Source organism: Ctenopharyngodon idella, chromosome 12 (assembly GCF_019924925.1).
Source record: "Ctenopharyngodon idella isolate HZGC_01 chromosome 12, HZGC01, whole genome shotgun sequence".
Classification (NCBI taxonomy): Eukaryota; Metazoa; Chordata; class Actinopteri; order Cypriniformes; family Xenocyprididae; genus Ctenopharyngodon; species Ctenopharyngodon idella.
This window is the reverse complement of record NC_067231.1, coordinates 30,713,701-30,732,676: the sequence shown is the minus strand read 5'-3', so window position 1 is coordinate 30,732,676 and position 18,976 is coordinate 30,713,701. Positions and strand designations below refer to the sequence as shown.

The window sequence follows — 18,976 nt, the reverse complement described above, 5'->3', positions numbered from 1 at the left end:
AAGCAGGATCTTCGGACAAGCATGAGAAGGCAAAAAGTGTTTCCTTTGAGCTTCAGCACACTCCCTCTGCTGGTCTACAGCTGTCAGGGCAACAGCATGATCACATGATCACACAAATCCACCAGATGCCAAAAGCTTGACAGGCATCTGTTTTTGAGGCTACTCCTTTTTTCTTTTTACTGACAATCACTTCATATTAATGTGGTTTAAGTGTTTTGGCAGTAAATGTGACCTGCAGTCACTATTGAATATTTCCTAATTTTTTAGTTTTTAAGCAAGTTGCACCTGTACCAGCACTGATGTTCCCATTCGCTGGCAATGGCAATGGCCTCCTTTCAGCATTTAATCAGCATCAGAATACAGATGGCGGACACGTGGATTACTCGCTAATCTCGCTGTCATCTGCCGCTGGTCAGAGCACAAATAAAACATGAATGTCTGTCGATGCCCAGATCCTCTTGTAATGGCAGGACACAAACATAACAGACAAGGCTTCACTATCACAGCTGCTGCACGGATCTGCCCGAAAAATAACAGTCCGTCTCAACTTCATAATCTGGATCATAGACCATAATCGATGTGTAAAATGATCAGACACCACTGAATTCAACTCAAAGAAACCAATGAAAGGGCAAATTATCAGAACATGAGATGAATGTTTGAGAGCATGTCTGAATTCAGGTCTGTGCTGACGGGCGATTCAGTGATATTTCTAATGTCTTTAGATATCACTGAGCCAAAGATAAAAGCAGTCCTGCGTAATGTTGGTAAAATAGTGCTTGATGTCTGTTGAAAAGCAATAAACTGTACAATTAAGATGGTAAAATGTAGATGCAAATAAAGTTTATTAAACCACGAGTGTTAAACTGTAAGAACACAAGAATCACAGTGACAAAAACATTCCCTGCGCAATAACTCTGGTCTGCTGTGAGATCATTTGTAAAATAAATAGACAATGTTTGTTGTTATAATTACACCAAATGTGGAACTGAGTAAGAAGATCTGCATTCACCCTCATCTGATAAGAAACTTTGACTCTCTGTCCTTTTACTGTCTGACACATTCAGCTGAAAACAATCCAAACGTTTTTTTCTGCTTTTAAACAAATAAATGCAAAATAAATGAGCAACACTTTATTTAGCAACATCATCTTCTCCAGTCCAGTCTCATGTTTTTGTGTCTCCTTAAAGCTACTTCCTTCTGTTTCCACCGCCATTGGCTAGAATCATCACCAACCGTATGAAGATGTTGAGAGTGTCCATGTAAATGCCCATGCATCTGTCAGAGCACAGAGAAAGAACACGTCACAGTGATGTAGTTTACAGAAGGCAGCATGTGGACAGTCATACTGTGTGACGTCTGTTTACATGTGAAAGAGACGTTTTCTTTCCCTAACCCACAGAAAACACTTACGCATTAATGGGGTCATATTTCTGAATGCCATAAAGAGGGTGTGTCTCGGCACGCTTGATGACTTTCTGTGTGTCATACAGCAGAAACATGCTGAACAGCACCAGACCTCCATAAACAGCCACGGAGTAGAGACCGGCCCCAAATGCTGAGGTGGGCGGCAGGAACATGGAGCCTTCGGAAGGAAGAGGCAAAGAGTTAAAATCCCTGCAAAGTCTCTTAGTAAACAGACCAAACAGACTCAAAATCTGAGGTGGACTGTAAGTGAATCATACCCAGAGAAGAGGCGAACACCACTCCGAACCCCACGGCGAGCGGCCCGCCCATGCTGAGGAACTTCTCACTGGGCGCACACATGGCCACCGTCGACAAACCTCCCACAATGCCTGCTGTGTACCAAGCTGCTCGAATCATCAGTGGTCCACCCAACAGAGTCAATGGAGCAATGACGGCTCCCATCACTCCTGCACACAGGGGAACACGACTTCATGAGCAGCATGTGAATCAAGTGCTGTGGCTGTTCGTCCACACAGGAGTGATAAGTTTCATGTGAGAGCATGTATCTGCCTTCTGAAATGTTCTGCAGTGCTCAACTAAAGGAAAGCAAACCCAGCAGAACATCAACAGACTACAGTGCCCTCTAGGGGTCAGTTAAAGCATCTGATCATCTCTGGCCTCATTAAGTTTCTGACTGAACTGTGACGGCACTTTACCTGCGTGTAACGCCCAGGCCAGGTGTTTCGGCATGGGACTGTTCTCATACGAGATCGACCTCACCAGCATTCCTGCGCCAATCATAGCAGCGAATGTTGCACCAATAGCCTGCGGACCATTAATACGCTTGTCACAGCACTGATCAAGAATCCAGCAAAATTCAGGAAAGGCAATTTTTTTAAATTTTTTAATATCCCTCTCAATATGAATGTTAAACTACAAGCTGGATCAGGTACAGTATATAATTATAGTACACATTATAGTATGTTCTACCAATAAGAATCAGTCATGTAAAATGCATTTAAAGGGCAATGCATAAAAAGCACTAAAACATGCTTGTTAATTCATATGATCTTTTGCGTACCAGCCAGGAGCCCCTCATCATGAGTCCCATGAGCGCCGGCGTTCTGCTGACGGCTACAGCGGACAGGGCCGTCAGACCCACGCTGCCTGCGAAATACATGTATGTGGAGTGGATCCTGTCCTTCACATACTGTGGCCAGATTCTGTAAAAAAACACATCTTCAGTTTTCATCAAGAGCAAAGTGCTTCTGCTCACCCTCTGGCTACAAAAGAAACACGAGTCAGTGATTCAAAGAGAAGTTCATTGTTAATCAGATGATTTTTTCTGCTGCCAAGATCAGTTTTAGCCTTTATGTCATTTAGGAGCCGTTTACACAACACAGATTACAACTAAAAACAGAACAGTTTTTATGCGTTTTGGCTGACTCTTACACTGCTTTCTCTATGGCTCCCATCTCATTGGACATCCCGAAGCCGTAATAACATAAAGCTCCCAATCCGACGGCGGCGCCTCCTGCCAGGATGATCCTGCCCATGTTGTCAACTGTAAAGGAGAGGAATTCTAGCAGGACACTCACAAACATCATCTGTAATGCCATTCTGAGTTGCTCTGGTGTGTTTTTTAAAAGGGGTCAAAATGTAATCTTATTTTTTTATCTTATTTAGAGTTTGAAGGATTCAGGATTGCAGGATTCATTCGCTACATAATGTTCAGGGCTGTGTTTCTCAAAAACATCTTGAGCTCAATTGATAGACTACTGGTGTCGGTAGTTCTGCGATCTACTTAGGCTCAGGACGCTTTTGGGAAACGCAGCCCAGACTGGCATTAACATCCGTCTCAGCTGATCCGATCACAAGCACTTAATAATACAGGTGTGAACAGCGTCGAAAACATTTTGCGATTGGATCACTCAAACCACAGGTGGCGCTGCAGTCAAGGGAAGGAGTGATAAAGAGCCGTCAGGTCAGACACCTTTCACCTCTCGACATAGACCAGAGATCCGAGTGAGCAAAAGCAGTGTGTTACAGCCATCAAATCGCCTGAGGCAGATGTTAATACCAGGGCTGAACATAAATAAAGGTGGAGAAATCTCATGTAGAAGAACATGTTAACAGAATTCACTTTTAATTGCCGTGTCAGTAGCAGGTTCGAACGCTGCATTCTGAAGTTGCTCTTTGGAAATCTTGCTCCGACGGAACCCCAGTCTGGTTTTGGTGGAATAGCCCTGATTGAAAACAACATAAAATTTAAAACAAAACACACATTACTGGCTTACGACTGCTAGACCTGATGGGACGCCTGTGTCTGGTTGGTACCTGCTGCGGTCTCATCAGGGGCGGGCAGGACTTCATGAGGGCTGAGCTGCGGAGGGTTAGAGGAGTCTGACCCAGGACTGACCGCAGCCCGGCAGCAGGGACTGACCGCAGGCATGACAGCCGTGACACCAGCATCACTGTCTGTGTAAAACACGCAGACATTACAGCTAGCACTCATTCCTTATAAACAGCACCTCAGAGATACAGAGTCAATACAGCTGGCATTCTGTATAAACGTCAAGACAGGAGAATAGAAAGATTTTACTCAACTACAAACTCATGTTCAATAGTACGAATGTTAGATTTGCCTAAACATGAGTCCAGCGGCTCGTATGTAAAACAATCCTGTAGTACGACATTTACACCTTAATTATTGTAAAACATTACGTTTAAAAGTAAAACTCACCGCTTGGTTTGTTTTCTAATTTCACCTTTGAGATGCGTCTTCACCACTGACGCAACATACACTAAACACCTTCCTGAACCTTCCTGCGTGACGTCACACGACCGCGACAGCCACGCAATGCACTATGGGTCTTGAAGTTCGGACGTTCGACATTTGTTGAGTTAACTCTTAATCATTTACGTCCCGCTTGTTTATTTCATTTCATTTTTTATTTATTTTTTTTATTTATTTATTTTTATATTCATACACTAGAATAACCAGAGGGAAGAAACAAATAAAGCACTGGTCTGATACCGTTAAGAATGAACATCAATTCAAATAATTTATTAGAAATTATTTACAAATACCCAGTATTTTCACTGCTTTCCTTTTGATTTATGGATCTAAATCTTAGCAAGTAACAAAATGTAATCTATTTTAAAATTGTCTTTCTTTACACCAGTCATTAATATGCAAAACTAAGAGATATTTATGTATATTCCAACATCATTACAAAATAATCTGTAAATTCCATTACACATTTAGTTTTTAATGAATCTTTATGTATTCTATGATAAAGAGACAATTGGACTAAATACAATTTTTCACTTATTAACATGTAATATAATAATGAAACCTGTTGTTTTCTTTAAACAACAGATGTAGTTCATCTTGTTGAAACAATGAGTGAATTATATATTATTTTTACGAGAAAATACCCAGCTGTCATTGTGATTGGACTTTTGAAATGTTTCGGTGAAGCTAATAAAATAAATCAATAAGTGGCGTTTGTCAGATTGTTGCACTTGGAGACTCGCTGACGTCATGGCTCACGTGACGCTCGGCGCTGTTTAGTGTTTCTGCCTCTCTGGCTCTGGAGTCAGACACGCTCGCGCTGGATGTGAATCGCATCTCTGTCTCTGAGAACCCGTTTTGCGTTTAAAACTAAATGCATTTCGATCCGCTTATATATTAGCATATATGTGAGAGTTTTATTTGCATTCCCAATCAATTTCTTACCTTTTCTTTAGGTCATTCCTTTATTTAATAGTTTTAATATGTTACAATGCCGGCCGTGAATAATTACTGCATGATGGATTCGAATGTTTTAAAACGATTGAACATTGAATTTTACACACCGTGATCTGGATTGTACTGTTTTTCCCCCATCAAGTGAACGAGGAAACATAATGGTACAGTATCATCTGCTGATGCTTTATTTTATTCTGTTAGACAGTGTCGTTTAAAATGATCATGAATGACTTTGTATGTGTCTGTTATTGTCTGATATAATGACATGGTTTGGGATTTTCAATGACATTATAACCAAATCGGTGTAACGCTCATCTGTGATTTTGACTGATGCTGTAACATCTGTGGATTTTTTTATTTTATTATTATTTTTTTTTAAATGTGCATCACTAGAACATTATTCCGCAATAATCATATTATTTTATCGTTGTATATCAGTGAATGGACATTGATTTGGCGGAGGGTCCTTCACCAACAATCTGCATTTACTGGAGATTTGGTGAAATGAGTCTGAAGCGGATCATGTTTTTATCACAGATCCTTAAATGATTATTTTCTGGTGCTGATCAAATGCCTGTCTGTGCGATTCTGCTGCTGTTTGCTGTCAGTCTCAGTCTGTCTATGTGGAATGTGACACTAATGTGAGATGATCAGAGAAATGCACCAGAGATTTGAGATGATTTTACTTCATGTCAGTCAATGATCATTTATGGTTTTATGGTGCAGCTTACAAATAGTTTGTACTTTTAATAGATGGCTAGAGATCAAAAGAGTAGAAGAGACAGTGTGAGAAAATGAGCACACACTCAGATAAATACATACACTGATTTTTTTAAATCAGAGTTTTGGTGGTGATGTAAAAAGTTTCCGGAGTCTCGTTTGTGGCTCACGTTAATAATGCAAGACAGAACTTGCTTCCTAACCACCATCTGCTGGATGGACACCTTCTCTTCCAGCCTCTTATCTCACTGTGTAATTATCTCCAACAAGCCGACTTTTACAGCGTCACATATATCACAGGTTATGACTGAATGCCTGTTATCTAATGTTCAAATTCTTAAAGGTGAGACTGAGTCTGCAATATTTGAATGGGTTTGAAAGTTTTGTCATCTATCAACCCTGACTCATTAGTTAAGGACATACTTACTACACATAATTAAAATACTATTTTACTTTTATTGTTGCTGTTTGTATTTATGTATTGTTGTGCTAATGTCAGTCCTAAAATACAGTGATTGTCCGGGATCTTTAGAGGAATTTAATCTACTGTTAATAGCTGAAGTTCCCCTATAGTCAATAAATTTATCCCTTAAAACTCATTTTTGAACACCAAAACGACATATTTAAACATTTTTTTCCTATTAAAAGAAAAACTTCATTCCTTAAAATAGCTTGAATGTAATTCTTCTCCCTTGCTTCATTTAGTACACGCGGATCCATGAATATGCAAATTAGTCTCCGCCTCCGCTCAGAATACCCAATCCACTCGTTCATCTTTACTGTAGTAAACGCTGCACAATGGCAAGTGGAAATACTGGTTTAATTCAGCCATATATGTTTGAACCAGAAACTGATTCAGAAGAAGTGTAAGAGTGAATTATACAGGCTCGTCTACAAGTCGATGTATCAGAATGGTAATGCGTTTTATCGCTCTCTACAACCTCGGACACATAATGGTAATTAATATTATTAAGCTTTGGCTTGACTACGTTATTGTAACACGGATAGTTGTTCAGGGAAGAAGGAGGCAGGAACCGGCTAACGTTTCACAACTTTAATTATAAAATAAACACAAAACGAAAGTAAAGGCGGCAACCCCTCATGGACGACTGCCGCACACGCATAAACAAAACATAACATAAGGTCCAGGCCTGTTCCTCTCTCATCCTTCACTGTCGTCGCTCCTCCTTTTATGCTCCTGAAGCTCCTCCGTGAGAAACTCTGTGGCTCATGAACCTCGCCTCGTTCTCACGGCCCTCGTCCTGCTTGCCACAGTTATCAAACAGCTAATAATGTGTTGCTAATATTACACAAACCATATTCTTAGATCAGGGGTCTCCAGCCTTTTTTCATTTGAGAGCTACTTTTTAAAAATGAAAGTGGCTGAGAGCTACTTATGTTATACAATACTTATATCTCTTAAATAATGCATCATAACTCTCATATTAACAGCTATACAAACTGTTACAGCTGAAAGAGTTTTTGTAGGCCTATAAGTCACCATTTAATGTCAAGTCAAGTCAAGTCACCTTTATTTATATAGCGCTTTTAACAATGCAGATTGTGTCAAAGCAGCAAAGAACAGAATTAAAGAATACAGTTCTTTGTGGAAAATAATACTTAGCATATTATATTGTAAAAACACCTACCTATAGTTGATTTTGTAGTGCATCATAACTAGAGATGAAAGGGTATGAACATTTTATTTCATGATTATAGTGACCAAAATGATCATGATTAACATGGTATCATTGAAATCTTTTTTTAAAAATGCTATTAGAGCGTAAGAAGCAACATTCATGGGACAGTTCATGTCAGATTTTGTTGCAGATTTGAAATATGTTGTTTAATTGTGTGTTTGGCGAACAGTTTTTGAGATTTTAGGATTCAAATAGATAGGACTTGATCTTGGATGCCTGAAACAGCTGCCCGGAGGCCTTGCAAATATGGCCGCCGAGTGAACAAACTTTCCGTGAAAGGGACTTTGCCACAATCCACATATATTTTTGTCCAGGATGTGCAATACCAACCAACAGTTAACTAACAGTTAGTTTCTAATATAATCCAAGAATACAACCCAGATATTCTAAATTAAAAGGCTCTGAAAATGTGGTGGCTGATGCTTTATCTAGAGTCTTTAGTCCTTTGGGTTAAAGTTACTTATTTACAACTGAGTGGATTTGTACATATAAGCATGGGGGAGTTACGTCTCAGTGCGTAATCTTGTACGTTTTGTGTATGCATGTTTGCGTGATGTTAATCAGTGCTCCTAAGTCTCTCCCTCTTCTGATTCACTCTCATGGCCATGTGCTCCCATACAAAAGCCGGACAGTTCTGGAGTTTTCTCCCGCCGTCTCTTTTGCCGACAGTCCCTTTCTCCTGTTTCAGATTTACTCTCTCTGAACCTTTAAGTGTTGAGTTAATGTGTCTGGGATGATATATTGTGATCTCTGCTGCCAAACATTTTTTGTTTCACCAGTATAATTGCAAATTTACTCAATATATGCGTAGAGACATGAAATGTAAAGACTTTTTGATAATTCTTATGTCAACGCAACCACCTGCATGGAGCAACAAAGAACCAATAATATCCTATATAACTAACAAACTAATATCCTCCTATATAACCTATAGTCAATGTCTGGAGAGACATAATTACCTACAGTAACTACTGATAAGCAAAACACACACTACATGGACTGTCCAGAACTACAACAAGACTGTGTCTCATCAGGTTTAGATGAATTAATGTTTAAGCTCATGTTATAAAATTGGGAAATACTCATATCAGTGTGAGAATAACTCTCGGTGAGCGTGGTGTTACTGTGTTTGTCATAAGTCACGTGTTGTGTGTTTTATTTCAGAGCCAAATCAGAGGAAAAAGATGAAGGAATGATCTGAGAGTGAAGCACCGGCTGAACACAATCACACACAAGAATGCGCATTAAATATACCATATCTGTCATCTTTATTGTGGCTCTGGTCATCATAGAAAAGGAAAACAATATTATTTCAAAGTATGTACTTCTCTCACTCTCCTTTTCTATTTATTTTTTTGTATAAGTAAATAACAGCCAGAGAACACTTTAAAATCAAAAATTGTCTTATTAATTTTTCAATTTCTATTAATGGAGAAATTGCTTCTTTGAGAAATATTTACTCACTTTCATGTGGTTCCAAAACTGTTTGACCTTCTTTCACCTGTGGAATACAAAAGAAGATATTTTGAAGGCCACTGGAAACCAAACAAAATTGGTTTTATTTTATAGACCAGGGGTCTCCAAACTCGGTCCTGGAGGGCAATTGTCCTGCAGAGTTTAGCTCCAACTTGCCTCAACATACCTGCCTGGAAGTTTCTAGTATGCCTAGTTTGACCATGATAAGCTGGTTCAGGTGTGTTTAATTGGAGTGGAGCTAAACTCTGCAGGACAGTGGCCCTCCAGGACCGAGTTTGGAGACCCCTGGTATAGACAAAAAAACCCTTTCAGAATATTTGTATCTCTCAGCTAGGACATGGGGGAGAGTAAATGATGACAGAATGATCATTTTTGGGTGAACCGACCTTTTAGCACTAATAGCAACTAACTATTCTTGTGTCTTCTTCAGGGTGTCTGATAAGCTGACCCCGCTGACCCCGCTGGCCCTGCTCAGCCCGTCTCTCCTGTCTGCTCCGCAACACAATGACTCGGCTGATGTCTCGTCCGACCAACACATGAATCATCATCTGGTGAATTCGACATGGTCCATCCAGGAGAGCGTCTTGCCTGTGTCTTCAGCGGGAGGACGAAAACACATCCTTCTGCTGGCTACGACTCGCACAGGCTCCTCTTTCGTTGGTGAATTTTTTAACCAGCAGGGATCAAATATGTTTTACCTCTTCGAGCCGCTGTGGCACGTAGAGCGCATGTTATCGGTCGAGACCGGCGGGACGAACGCCACAGTTGCTGGACCGGCGTATCGAGATGTTCTGCATCAGCTGTTCCTCTGTAACTTTTCCCTGCTGGAGAGCTTCATCGAGCCACCACCGGAGGATCATGTGACCGCTGCGCTCTTCCGCCGTGAATCTAGTCAGTCGCTGTGTGAAGAATCTGTCTGCACGCCGTTTGTTAGAAAAGTGTTTGAGCGTTACCATTGCCGTGAGCGGCGCTGCGGGCCACTCAACCTGACACTGGCCTCTCAGTCCTGTATGCAGAAGGAGCATCACGCGATTAAGTCCGTCCGTGTGCGGCAGCTAGAGACGCTACGGCCGCTGGCCGAGGATCCCAGACTCGACATGAAGTTCATCCAGCTGGTCAGGGACCCTCGCGCCGTTCTCGCCTCACGAATGGTTGCCTTCTCCAGCAAGTACAAGATCTGGAAGAGGTGGGCCGTGGACGAAGACCTTCAAGTGGACGAGGATGAAGTGAGAAAACTCAAAGGAAACTGCGACAACATCCGCATGTCTGCTGAGATCGGACTCAAGCAGCCACCATGGCTTCGCGGACGCTACATGCTAGTGCGCTATGAGGACATCGCACGATTCCCCATGGCCAAAGCTGCAGAGATGTACGGCTTTATAGGCATTCCCTTCACTGCAACGGTGGAAGAGTGGATCCTAAAAAATACTCAGGCATCTAAGGAGGTCAGTGGAGTTTATTCCACCCAGAAAAACTCTTCTGAACAGGTGGAGAAATGGAGGTTCAGCATTCCCTTCAAGCTGGTTCAGTTGGTGCAGAAAGTATGCGGCCCCACCATGACTCTGTTCGGCTACAAGTTTGCTGAAAACAAAGAAATGTTGATCGATAAATCAGTAAGCCTGATCGAAGAGAGAACATTCTTATGATACGACACATACTGCATGAAGATGACTGCTGAGATTTAGGAAGTTGTTTGTGACATGATTGAAATGTTGTGTGAAAAATGAATGACAACTTCTTAAGCAGTACTGAACAATGAAATATTTCTTCTTCTTTTTTTGTTGATGGCTAGTAAGTCAAAAGTGATGTGCCCATGTTCATTTTGGGTAAAAATGCATAGTTTATTTGACAAGTAGAAAAGATAATTGAGTTGAAGGACACAGCAGGTGTTTGAGGTCTTTTCTACTGTATATACTGTATGTGTGTTTGTTTTGGGGGAAATGTGCTAACAGATGTTTCTGAGCTGCTTCTGTGTGTTCAGATATTCTTTCCTCTTACCTGCTGCTGAGATATCAATTTTTCAATTTCAATTTCAATTCATCTATAAAGCACAATTTAACACAACTATCGTTGACCAATGTGCTGTACAAAGTAAAAAACATAAAATAAAACAACAACAAAGTCACAAATAAAAACTACAAGACATCAACAGTCATATATTATAAGACAGATCAAATAAAAAATATTTTAACCTAGATTTAAAAATGGACAGAGTAGGAGCAGTTCTAATTTCCGTGGGCAGACTGTTCCAGAGTTTTGGAGCAGCTATAGAAAATGCTCAATTTCCCCTAGTCTTCCTCTAGTCTAGCCTAGATCTAGGAGCCACTAAGAGCTTCAAATTAGCAGACCTAAGAGCTCTTGCAGGTTGATGGACTGTCAGTAGATCAGAAAGGTAAGACGGTGCTAACCCATTTAACGACTTAAAAACTAATAAAAAGAACTTAAAAATTATCAAAGACACAAGGATTTAAATGCACTCATGCAGTATTTCACCCCCTCTTTTTCATAGGTTTGTCTTATTTGACAAGGGATCTTTGTTAGAAAAAAGTTAAAATTAGTAATTTCTGAATTATATTCAAACTCTGTTAGGTAAATTTGTTTAGAAGAACATGTAGTCTCTTGTAATATAACTTTAAAATGTCCTTTAAGGGGTATGGTAAGGGGTTAGCTTACCCTAAATTCTTTGTTTTCTGTGTTGTAAAGATTTTATCAAGCAAATAATAAACAGTTGCTTTAGTTACTATACTTTGAGTGATAGCTGAAAGCCTAAACATAATTTATGCCAAGGCACATGTGAACAAAGATCTCTTTCAGTGCTGTTGCAAAAGAATCCATGAATCTAAAAATGCAGGAACTGTTTTCTACACAGAGTTTTTAAGTTGCATCTAAATCTGCAAGTACTAATTAGTGTCTACAGTCCAGGAATACACATAAACCTCAGTGATGGCCCTGAAACACTCAGTAGTATGGCACTGCTCTAACCAAACTCTCTTTTTCATTGTATCTGCTCTAGGTCTCTCATACTCCTGGGTCTCATTCAGTCATGTGCTATCACTTAGGATTGTCCTGCCTTCGAGGAGGAAGAACCTGCTTACTGTAGCAGCAGCTAATCAGCTGTTGCGTTTATTACTGTGCCGTCTGCTATTTAGAGCGCCAGTGAAACTCTAACATGCTCATTAACGCAGAACCCCTCCTGTATGTGGTACAGACGATTTACTCAAACTGACCTCACCCTCCCACCCACACACAGTAAGACAGCTTTCAGAAGAATGGCCCCATGCCTCCATTCACTGAAGTGTGTGGAGATGCAAGCTTAGGTACAGCATACACAATCTCAAACTTTTGCTTTTGATCTATAGCTTATGTGACAAAATATGAGTGCATCTTGCATCAAAGAATTTATAGCTCAAGGACATTTTAAGCTTCATGAGGTCTAAAGGAACTGTGTGGTTTGTGTGGGCTGTGTGCAGAGGGTGGAGCATGTGTATATGGTCAAAGCAAATATAGAAGAGCCCAACCGCTCTCCACAGTCTCAGAGGCCCCTTTTTTCCTTGCAAGTAAAATGAGGCCATTAAGCTCCACCCTGCAGATAGACCACCACATCAGATAAGAAGAGCGCAGTAATATAAACTCCTTTGAGAATGAATCAGTGCACCAAAAAAAAAAAAAAAAAAAATCTAAATTAATATGGTTTTATTCTTGTCCAAAATATTATTTAACATTACTGAATCAACTTGTTTAAATTAGGTTACATCAACAAAACTAATGTTTACGGTTTAAATCAGGTAGAAATAGTTAACTAATGCATGGTAATACTTTTTGCGTTGAGAGTACTGTGTCGTTCAGGCAAATTGTATTTTTCCAAATGCTGCCTGTATCCATTTATATGTAACTAAAAAAGAAAAGAAAAAAAGAATCATTTTGAAGTGATGATTGTGATGAAGTGACCATTTTATCTGTGCCCCTTGTTTTAATTACCATTGATACTTTTACATTTATTCATTAACAAATGCTTTTATCCAAAACATATGCATTGTGCCGCGTCACCCCCTGGGTGGTTTCTACCGCGACCACGTAACACTATCTTGGTCATGAGCCACTTCCTCTATTCATATTACTCAACTCCTGTAAAAGGTTTACCTTTATAGATTCAGGAGGAGTCAGGTAGGCGTATAATATTTTCTTCTTAGATTATATTATCTCAGGGTCTACTCTGATCACTGCCGTACCTCCTAGGCCTACGGTCCAGGTATCAACCAAGCCTACCTGGGTGGGGTGGGTTAGCCTTCCGTTCAGTGCACCACAGCTGGCTCTTCGCCCTCAGAGGACAGCTATGCCTGCTAATGCACTCCCACGGCCCACTCTGTTGCGACTGGTTGGCAACCTTGACTGACTTTGTAAAGTCTGTCGGGATATCTTTATAAAAATCTATCTTTTTTCAGACAGTCACTTCTGATACCCCAAATGGAGTCTCACTCTACAACAATAAACAGACTGAGACAATACTATCAGAGTTTGAGGGCAGTCCTCATTCTCATTTTATTATTTCTTGCAAAGGCAAAAGCTAAATGCACCACTCTATGCCAGCTAAGCTGGAAGTTCCATGGGCCAGATAAATGATTACATTTTAAAGCTTACCCTCCTCTCTATTCAGTATATGTTCTCTCTAAGAAAATCAGGTGTCTTCTTTGATCTTCTGAGGCCTGTGGTCTGGCGCCGGCTTCCGCTTGCTGCTTGCTTGTATGCTCTTACTTTCTTCAGCAAAACTACACAACTACTCCGAGAGCTAAAAAGGCCCCTGTATTTATATTCTCTTTTGACGCACTTTATCTCTTCATTTACGCACATGTGCTCTCTACTTGCATTAACATATTACCTGCATGCGTCAATTGCTATGTTACTTGTCTATCACCTTTTTTTACTTGCGTCAGTGGCTTAAACAATACACACATTTTTTTATTATACATTTTTATTAGATTTCTACCTTGCTAGACATTTATTTCCTGTCTTCATTTCTGTCAGTTACACACAACAATGCTTCTATCCCCCAGAACCCATGTTCACCTACACACAAAATGCAACATTTGTCATCTCTACGGGATGTGGTATACACTCTCGAGCCCACAGCATATATTTTTGTATGTCACATTATGAAAACTTCATAGACCCCAGAGATTTTCCAAGTTCAGCAATTTTCTGCTTTTTATTATATCTTTTAAAATCTTTATCAAATTGTTTGGAAGAGAACACTCCATTTCTCTTGACAGCATGAAGAAGATCACAAGCAATTTGTTAGAAAAGTCACAATAATAATTGTTCCCAATGTTGAGTTAAAAGTAAAATCAAGATACAAAACAAAGCTAGAGATGTGAAATGCAGAAACCTTAGTTTAACGACTTTGTTTGCCCATATAATCTTTAAGATGTTAGGTTAAACTTATTTGGCTTGCTGTCCCCTGATGAGGGGCTCGATGAAGCAGCTTCAGCTCGGGCTCTGTTATATGCCCACAGTGAATAAATATAGGATATGATTACATAGGGCAAGGTACCTGAGATGAAGGTGGAGATTGGGGAGGTGGAGGGATGCTGGAACTGCTGAGGCTTATGAGAGGTAAGCAGCTGCTATACTCTGGCTGTCTACTGAAAGATTAGATGGGCTCGCTCCTCCCTAACTTATGTTCAGGAACTTAATTTATGGTTGATGGGAATGTTAACAAAAATGTGAAGAAAAGGCAGCTGTTATTACGGCACAGACTCTGAGTACTTGCAACCTTGTGAGACCTGAATCCATAACTGACTCATTTACAACTAAGGGGAATAATTCCTGAAAGACAGTAATTTTACATATCCAATTCTGGAACATATCCAATCCAGATCCAGTCATGTTGTAATGATTCACAAAGAACAACTGTGATAGCTACAGACGAGTTTTACTCATTCCATTCCCACATTTGTCCTCAGCTGTACAGTAAGTGATCTCAAACCTCATGACCGCGTCTGAGAATGAGGGAACCGGAGAGAGAAAATAGCCACATGTACCTGAGCTTGACTGAGTATATAAACAATACTGATTCACCTACTTTTACAAGAGTTTTCTTCAGACTAAAACAGTCCTTTCATAAAGTTTTAACCAAAAGAATTAAAAACTCAAAAGCAGCCAAAAGCGATGACATGAATCAGACTGTATGAAAACCACAAATGTTTTTTTTAATGTATCAACATCATTTTGTTCTGCTTATAATTGCAGTTCTTCTTCAATTCTCTCAGACATCTCAAGGAATTTTTATATCTGTCTCCTTTTCACTTTAGGTGGCTTTGCTGTTTTTTCCTCTGTTATACATTCACAGTGACTCTCTGTTTGTCTTTTTGCTCAGAATAGATTTTGCTGCAAACACTTCACATTCCTTTGTGTGTGTGGCAAATGCCATGCCACTGCTTGGTGTGTTAGTGGCTACTTCATGCCCAAAGTTAGTGAACAGACAGATATTTTATCTCACTGTTTGTCTATTGCAAATGGAAGCCATGAGATTTTTTAAAACACAGGAAAAACACAACCTCTCCCTGAAATGCATTTAATCTGCAGTCTGTTTATTACTATCTTTGAGCTCCTAAAGAGATTAGGATTGACTCTAGGCATGTTCAGAAATGAATTAAAGCAAAGCAGGTTCAGGTTTTTGAATGTTTTTGTACTGAACTAACACACACATCATTAACTCCCTCAATGCTACTCCAACAGAATTTGTGTAAAGAGATATTTTTTTCCTGACTAATTGCTCAGTGTTGATCTAAAGTCAGCTACTCCATGCTTGCTTAAGCACAGATCATTCTCATCTGATTTCCTGCATCACATGATCCTCACTGGGCTCTGAATATGTCATTGTGCTGCTGTGATTTTCTTGTCTTTAACACTGTGCCACATATAAATGGAAGAACTCACATAGAAGGGACTACAGTTATTAAATTAGATATGTCTGATTCTCTGCTAGATTCTCGGTCACAACCTAAGACACCCTGTCATTTAGCCATTTGGTCCTTATTTTTAAAGTAAGAGCGGGCATGGCCGTTTGTAAGTTGAATGTGTAAGGCTTCCGGAGTCATCCGTTTCCAGTTGTTTTAGGCTGTACAAAACAGCTTGTTATGCTGCTTGATATTGCAACTCATGAAAAAGAGTCTAATGGTTTTAACTGATCTTGGTCAGTTTTATAATGTAGTTTCATTTTTAATTAATTGAATTAATTTTAATAATTTTTAATTTTTAGGGTTAGAGTTAGGTTAGGGTTAGGGTTAGGGTTAGGTTAAGGTTAAGGTTAGGGTTAGGGTTAGGGTTAGAGTTAGAGTTAGGTTAAGGTTAGGGTTAGGTTAAGGTTAGGGTTAGGGTTAGGGTTAGGATATAGGGTCCAATACCGGGGATGAGTCAATGACTGATCCTTCTTTGTTTAATAATAATAATAATAATAATAAAAAAAACATTGCTTGTGATTAACCTATTTTTCCAAGCCTTGATTAATAACACACAAAAACAAGCATGACACATTAGTTAAAGAACACAAATTTTACAGAATAATTCATATTTAATGGTATTTAATTATTTGTTGTTCGTTTTCGTAGGTTAGTATTTAAACCATTTTGATAAGCAGGTGCCGCCATCTTGTGGCTGTTCTGAAAACTTTGAAACAGTGAATTATTTTGTGAAGCATGTGGTTCAATTGATTCAGAGTTTAGAAAAGCTTTGTTTCTCCCGTAACTGCGCTATGTAGTCATTTTCAAGTGTATCATGTAGTGATTAGGACTGGCTCCAGTTAAAAACCCAGTGCAACTTCTGGACTTTAATTTTATATCTGTGCTGTCGTGCATTATGGGTAGGGTGGGAGAAACCAAGTGTGGAGGATGAAGGGGATCATTTGTTGTTTTAAAATTGTACAGTTGTACAAAGGTGAAATATGTATACATGGCTGTTAAATATATATAAAAATTGTTATATAATGATTAGGGGAAGTACAAAAACATCTTGGAAAATTGAGGTTTATTTTTTTGGTGAATTTAATTTGTGGTTGCTTGCTTGACTTCTAAACTATAGCCTAATGGTTATTAGGGTTAGGGATATAGGGTCCAATACTAGGGATGAGTCAATGACTGATCCTTCTTATCCTGTATATCTTGGGTTCTATAGGTCATAGATTGTTGAAGCTTGGTATATATACTAATTAGTGGGCGGGGAGTTGATTGAACTTGGTTTGGGAGCTCTAGTGCCACCAGGTGTAGAGATACGGTATTGCACTCTACTATATAAGTGTTGTATGGTGGGGGTAAGTGTTGTGGTGAGAGGTAAGTGTTGTGGTGGGGGTAAGGGTTAGGGTTAGGGTTAGGTGGAGAAAAGCAACGCCTCCCCCCAGATAACCGTCTCACGGCTATCCAGTTTGGAATAGGGAGGACGCAGAAGTGCACTGGCCGGCACATGTTTTTGATGAGGCTGATCCACCCACAACGCTGGTTTTACCTTTTTCCTCAAATAATCCATTCACATGGTTCTCTTATTTTTCAGAATTGCAATCGAGATACTTTCCTAAAATACATTCCATCCCCCTTCATGTACGGATATCAATGAGCGTCCCAAAATTTGCCCCATTTATCTTTAAAATTAATTCTCCCTCCTGCACATTTAGTTAAGTCGCACGTCCAGGGACAGCCCAATTACCCCCCAAAAACTAATTTATCCTCCTGTGAGGTTTAGGTATGTCACTGGTACAGCGATAGTTCCATCATCCTAAAATCCGGGCTCCTCCTGTGAGGGTTAGGTCTAGGTATGTTGCCGGTGCAGCAATAGTTCCATCATCCTAGCATCCGGGCTATTCCTGTGAGGGTTAGGTTTAGATAAGTCGCAGGTCCAGGGATAGGCTAATTACCTCCAAACTAATTTCCCCTCCTGTGACGGTTATGTTTAGGTATGTCGCCTTAGAATCCAGGCTACTTAGGGTTAGGTTAGGGTTAGGATATAGGGTCCAATACCGGGGATGAGTCAATGACTGATCCTTCTTATCCTGTATATCTTGGGTTCTATAGGTCATAGATTGTTGAAACTTGGTATATATACTAATTAGTGGGCGGGGAGTTGATTGAAGTTGGTTTTTGAGCTCTAGCGCCACCAGGTGTCGAGATACGGTATTGCGCTCTACTATATATACATATATATGCAAATATCTGGTGCTCCTAATGGTGAAGTTGGACTTGTGTTTAATGTGGGTAGTATTTGGGTTGGAGTTGGGTGGGGTTGTGTTATTATAATTTATATTTGTCTGGTTTTAATGTGTTTTTGTTAGGGTTAGGGTTAGGGTTAGGATATAGGGTCAAATACCGGGGATGAGTCAATGACTGATCCTTCTTATCCTGTATATCTTGGGTTCTAGGGTTAGGGTTAGGGTTAGGGTTAGGGTTAGAGTTAGGTTAGGGTTAGGGTTAGGGTTAGGTTAGGTTTTTTGGGTTTACAACGAACTCCCCCCAACACAATCTCACCAGACTGTGTGGTTTAAAGTAGGGAGAACGAGGAAAGGCACGGGCCGGCGCATGTTTGTGAGGGTGGAGGAACTGTGAATTCCAGTTTTGGGTCGGAGGCTAGTTTCGAAAGTTAATCTGTTCTTTAAGGTAGTTTCCAATTTGGGATTGATAACGTTTTGTTTCGTCTTAGAAAAACGCATTGTAGTGTTATTGACTGTTTTTTTGGTTGCTGTTTCTGGTTTTTAGGAATGCGAAATTTCCGATCTGAACTTGCTCTGGACCAGCGAACCGAGCCGAAGGCCCAAAGGCCACGGCCCGATAATCCTGATCCAGCATCGCACTCCCTCCAGCATTAAAGTATTACGGTATACGTTTGCGAGATTGCTTGTCGGTAGGACTATGACGAGTAGATTTAGCGTAAGAGTCGG

General features: G+C 40.1%; 2 protein-coding genes across 3 annotated transcripts; one reads left to right on the top strand and one right to left on the bottom strand.

The window, feature by feature from the left end:
* Positions 1-826: 826 nt before the first annotated feature.
* ghitm (growth hormone inducible transmembrane protein) lies at positions 827-4,309 on the bottom strand. 2 transcript variants are annotated; one of them, XM_051913672.1, is made up of 9 exons: positions 4,151-4,309; positions 3,745-3,885; positions 3,551-3,653; positions 2,860-2,971; positions 2,489-2,630; positions 2,124-2,232; positions 1,686-1,874; positions 1,414-1,585; positions 827-1,278 (listed from the first exon to the last, which is right to left on the bottom strand). In XM_051913672.1, exons 2-9 carry the CDS (start codon positions 3,877-3,879, stop codon positions 1,191-1,193), a joined length of 1,050 nt encoding a protein of 349 aa, XP_051769632.1. In that variant the 5' UTR covers positions 3,880-3,885; positions 4,151-4,309; the 3' UTR covers positions 827-1,190. The 2 variants fall into 2 exon arrangements, with proteins under 2 accessions (XP_051769632.1, XP_051769633.1); XM_051913673.1 differs by having other exon boundaries at positions 3,745-3,881; positions 4,151-4,281.
* Positions 4,310-5,004: 695 nt separating this feature from the next.
* chst3b (carbohydrate (chondroitin 6) sulfotransferase 3b) lies at positions 5,005-13,980 on the top strand. Its single transcript, XM_051913663.1, has 3 exons — positions 5,005-5,322; positions 8,746-8,898; positions 9,488-13,980. Exons 2-3 carry the CDS (start codon positions 8,819-8,821, stop codon positions 10,701-10,703), a joined length of 1,296 nt encoding a protein of 431 aa, XP_051769623.1. The 5' UTR covers positions 5,005-5,322; positions 8,746-8,818; the 3' UTR covers positions 10,704-13,980.
* Positions 13,981-18,976: the final 4,996 nt, after the last annotated feature.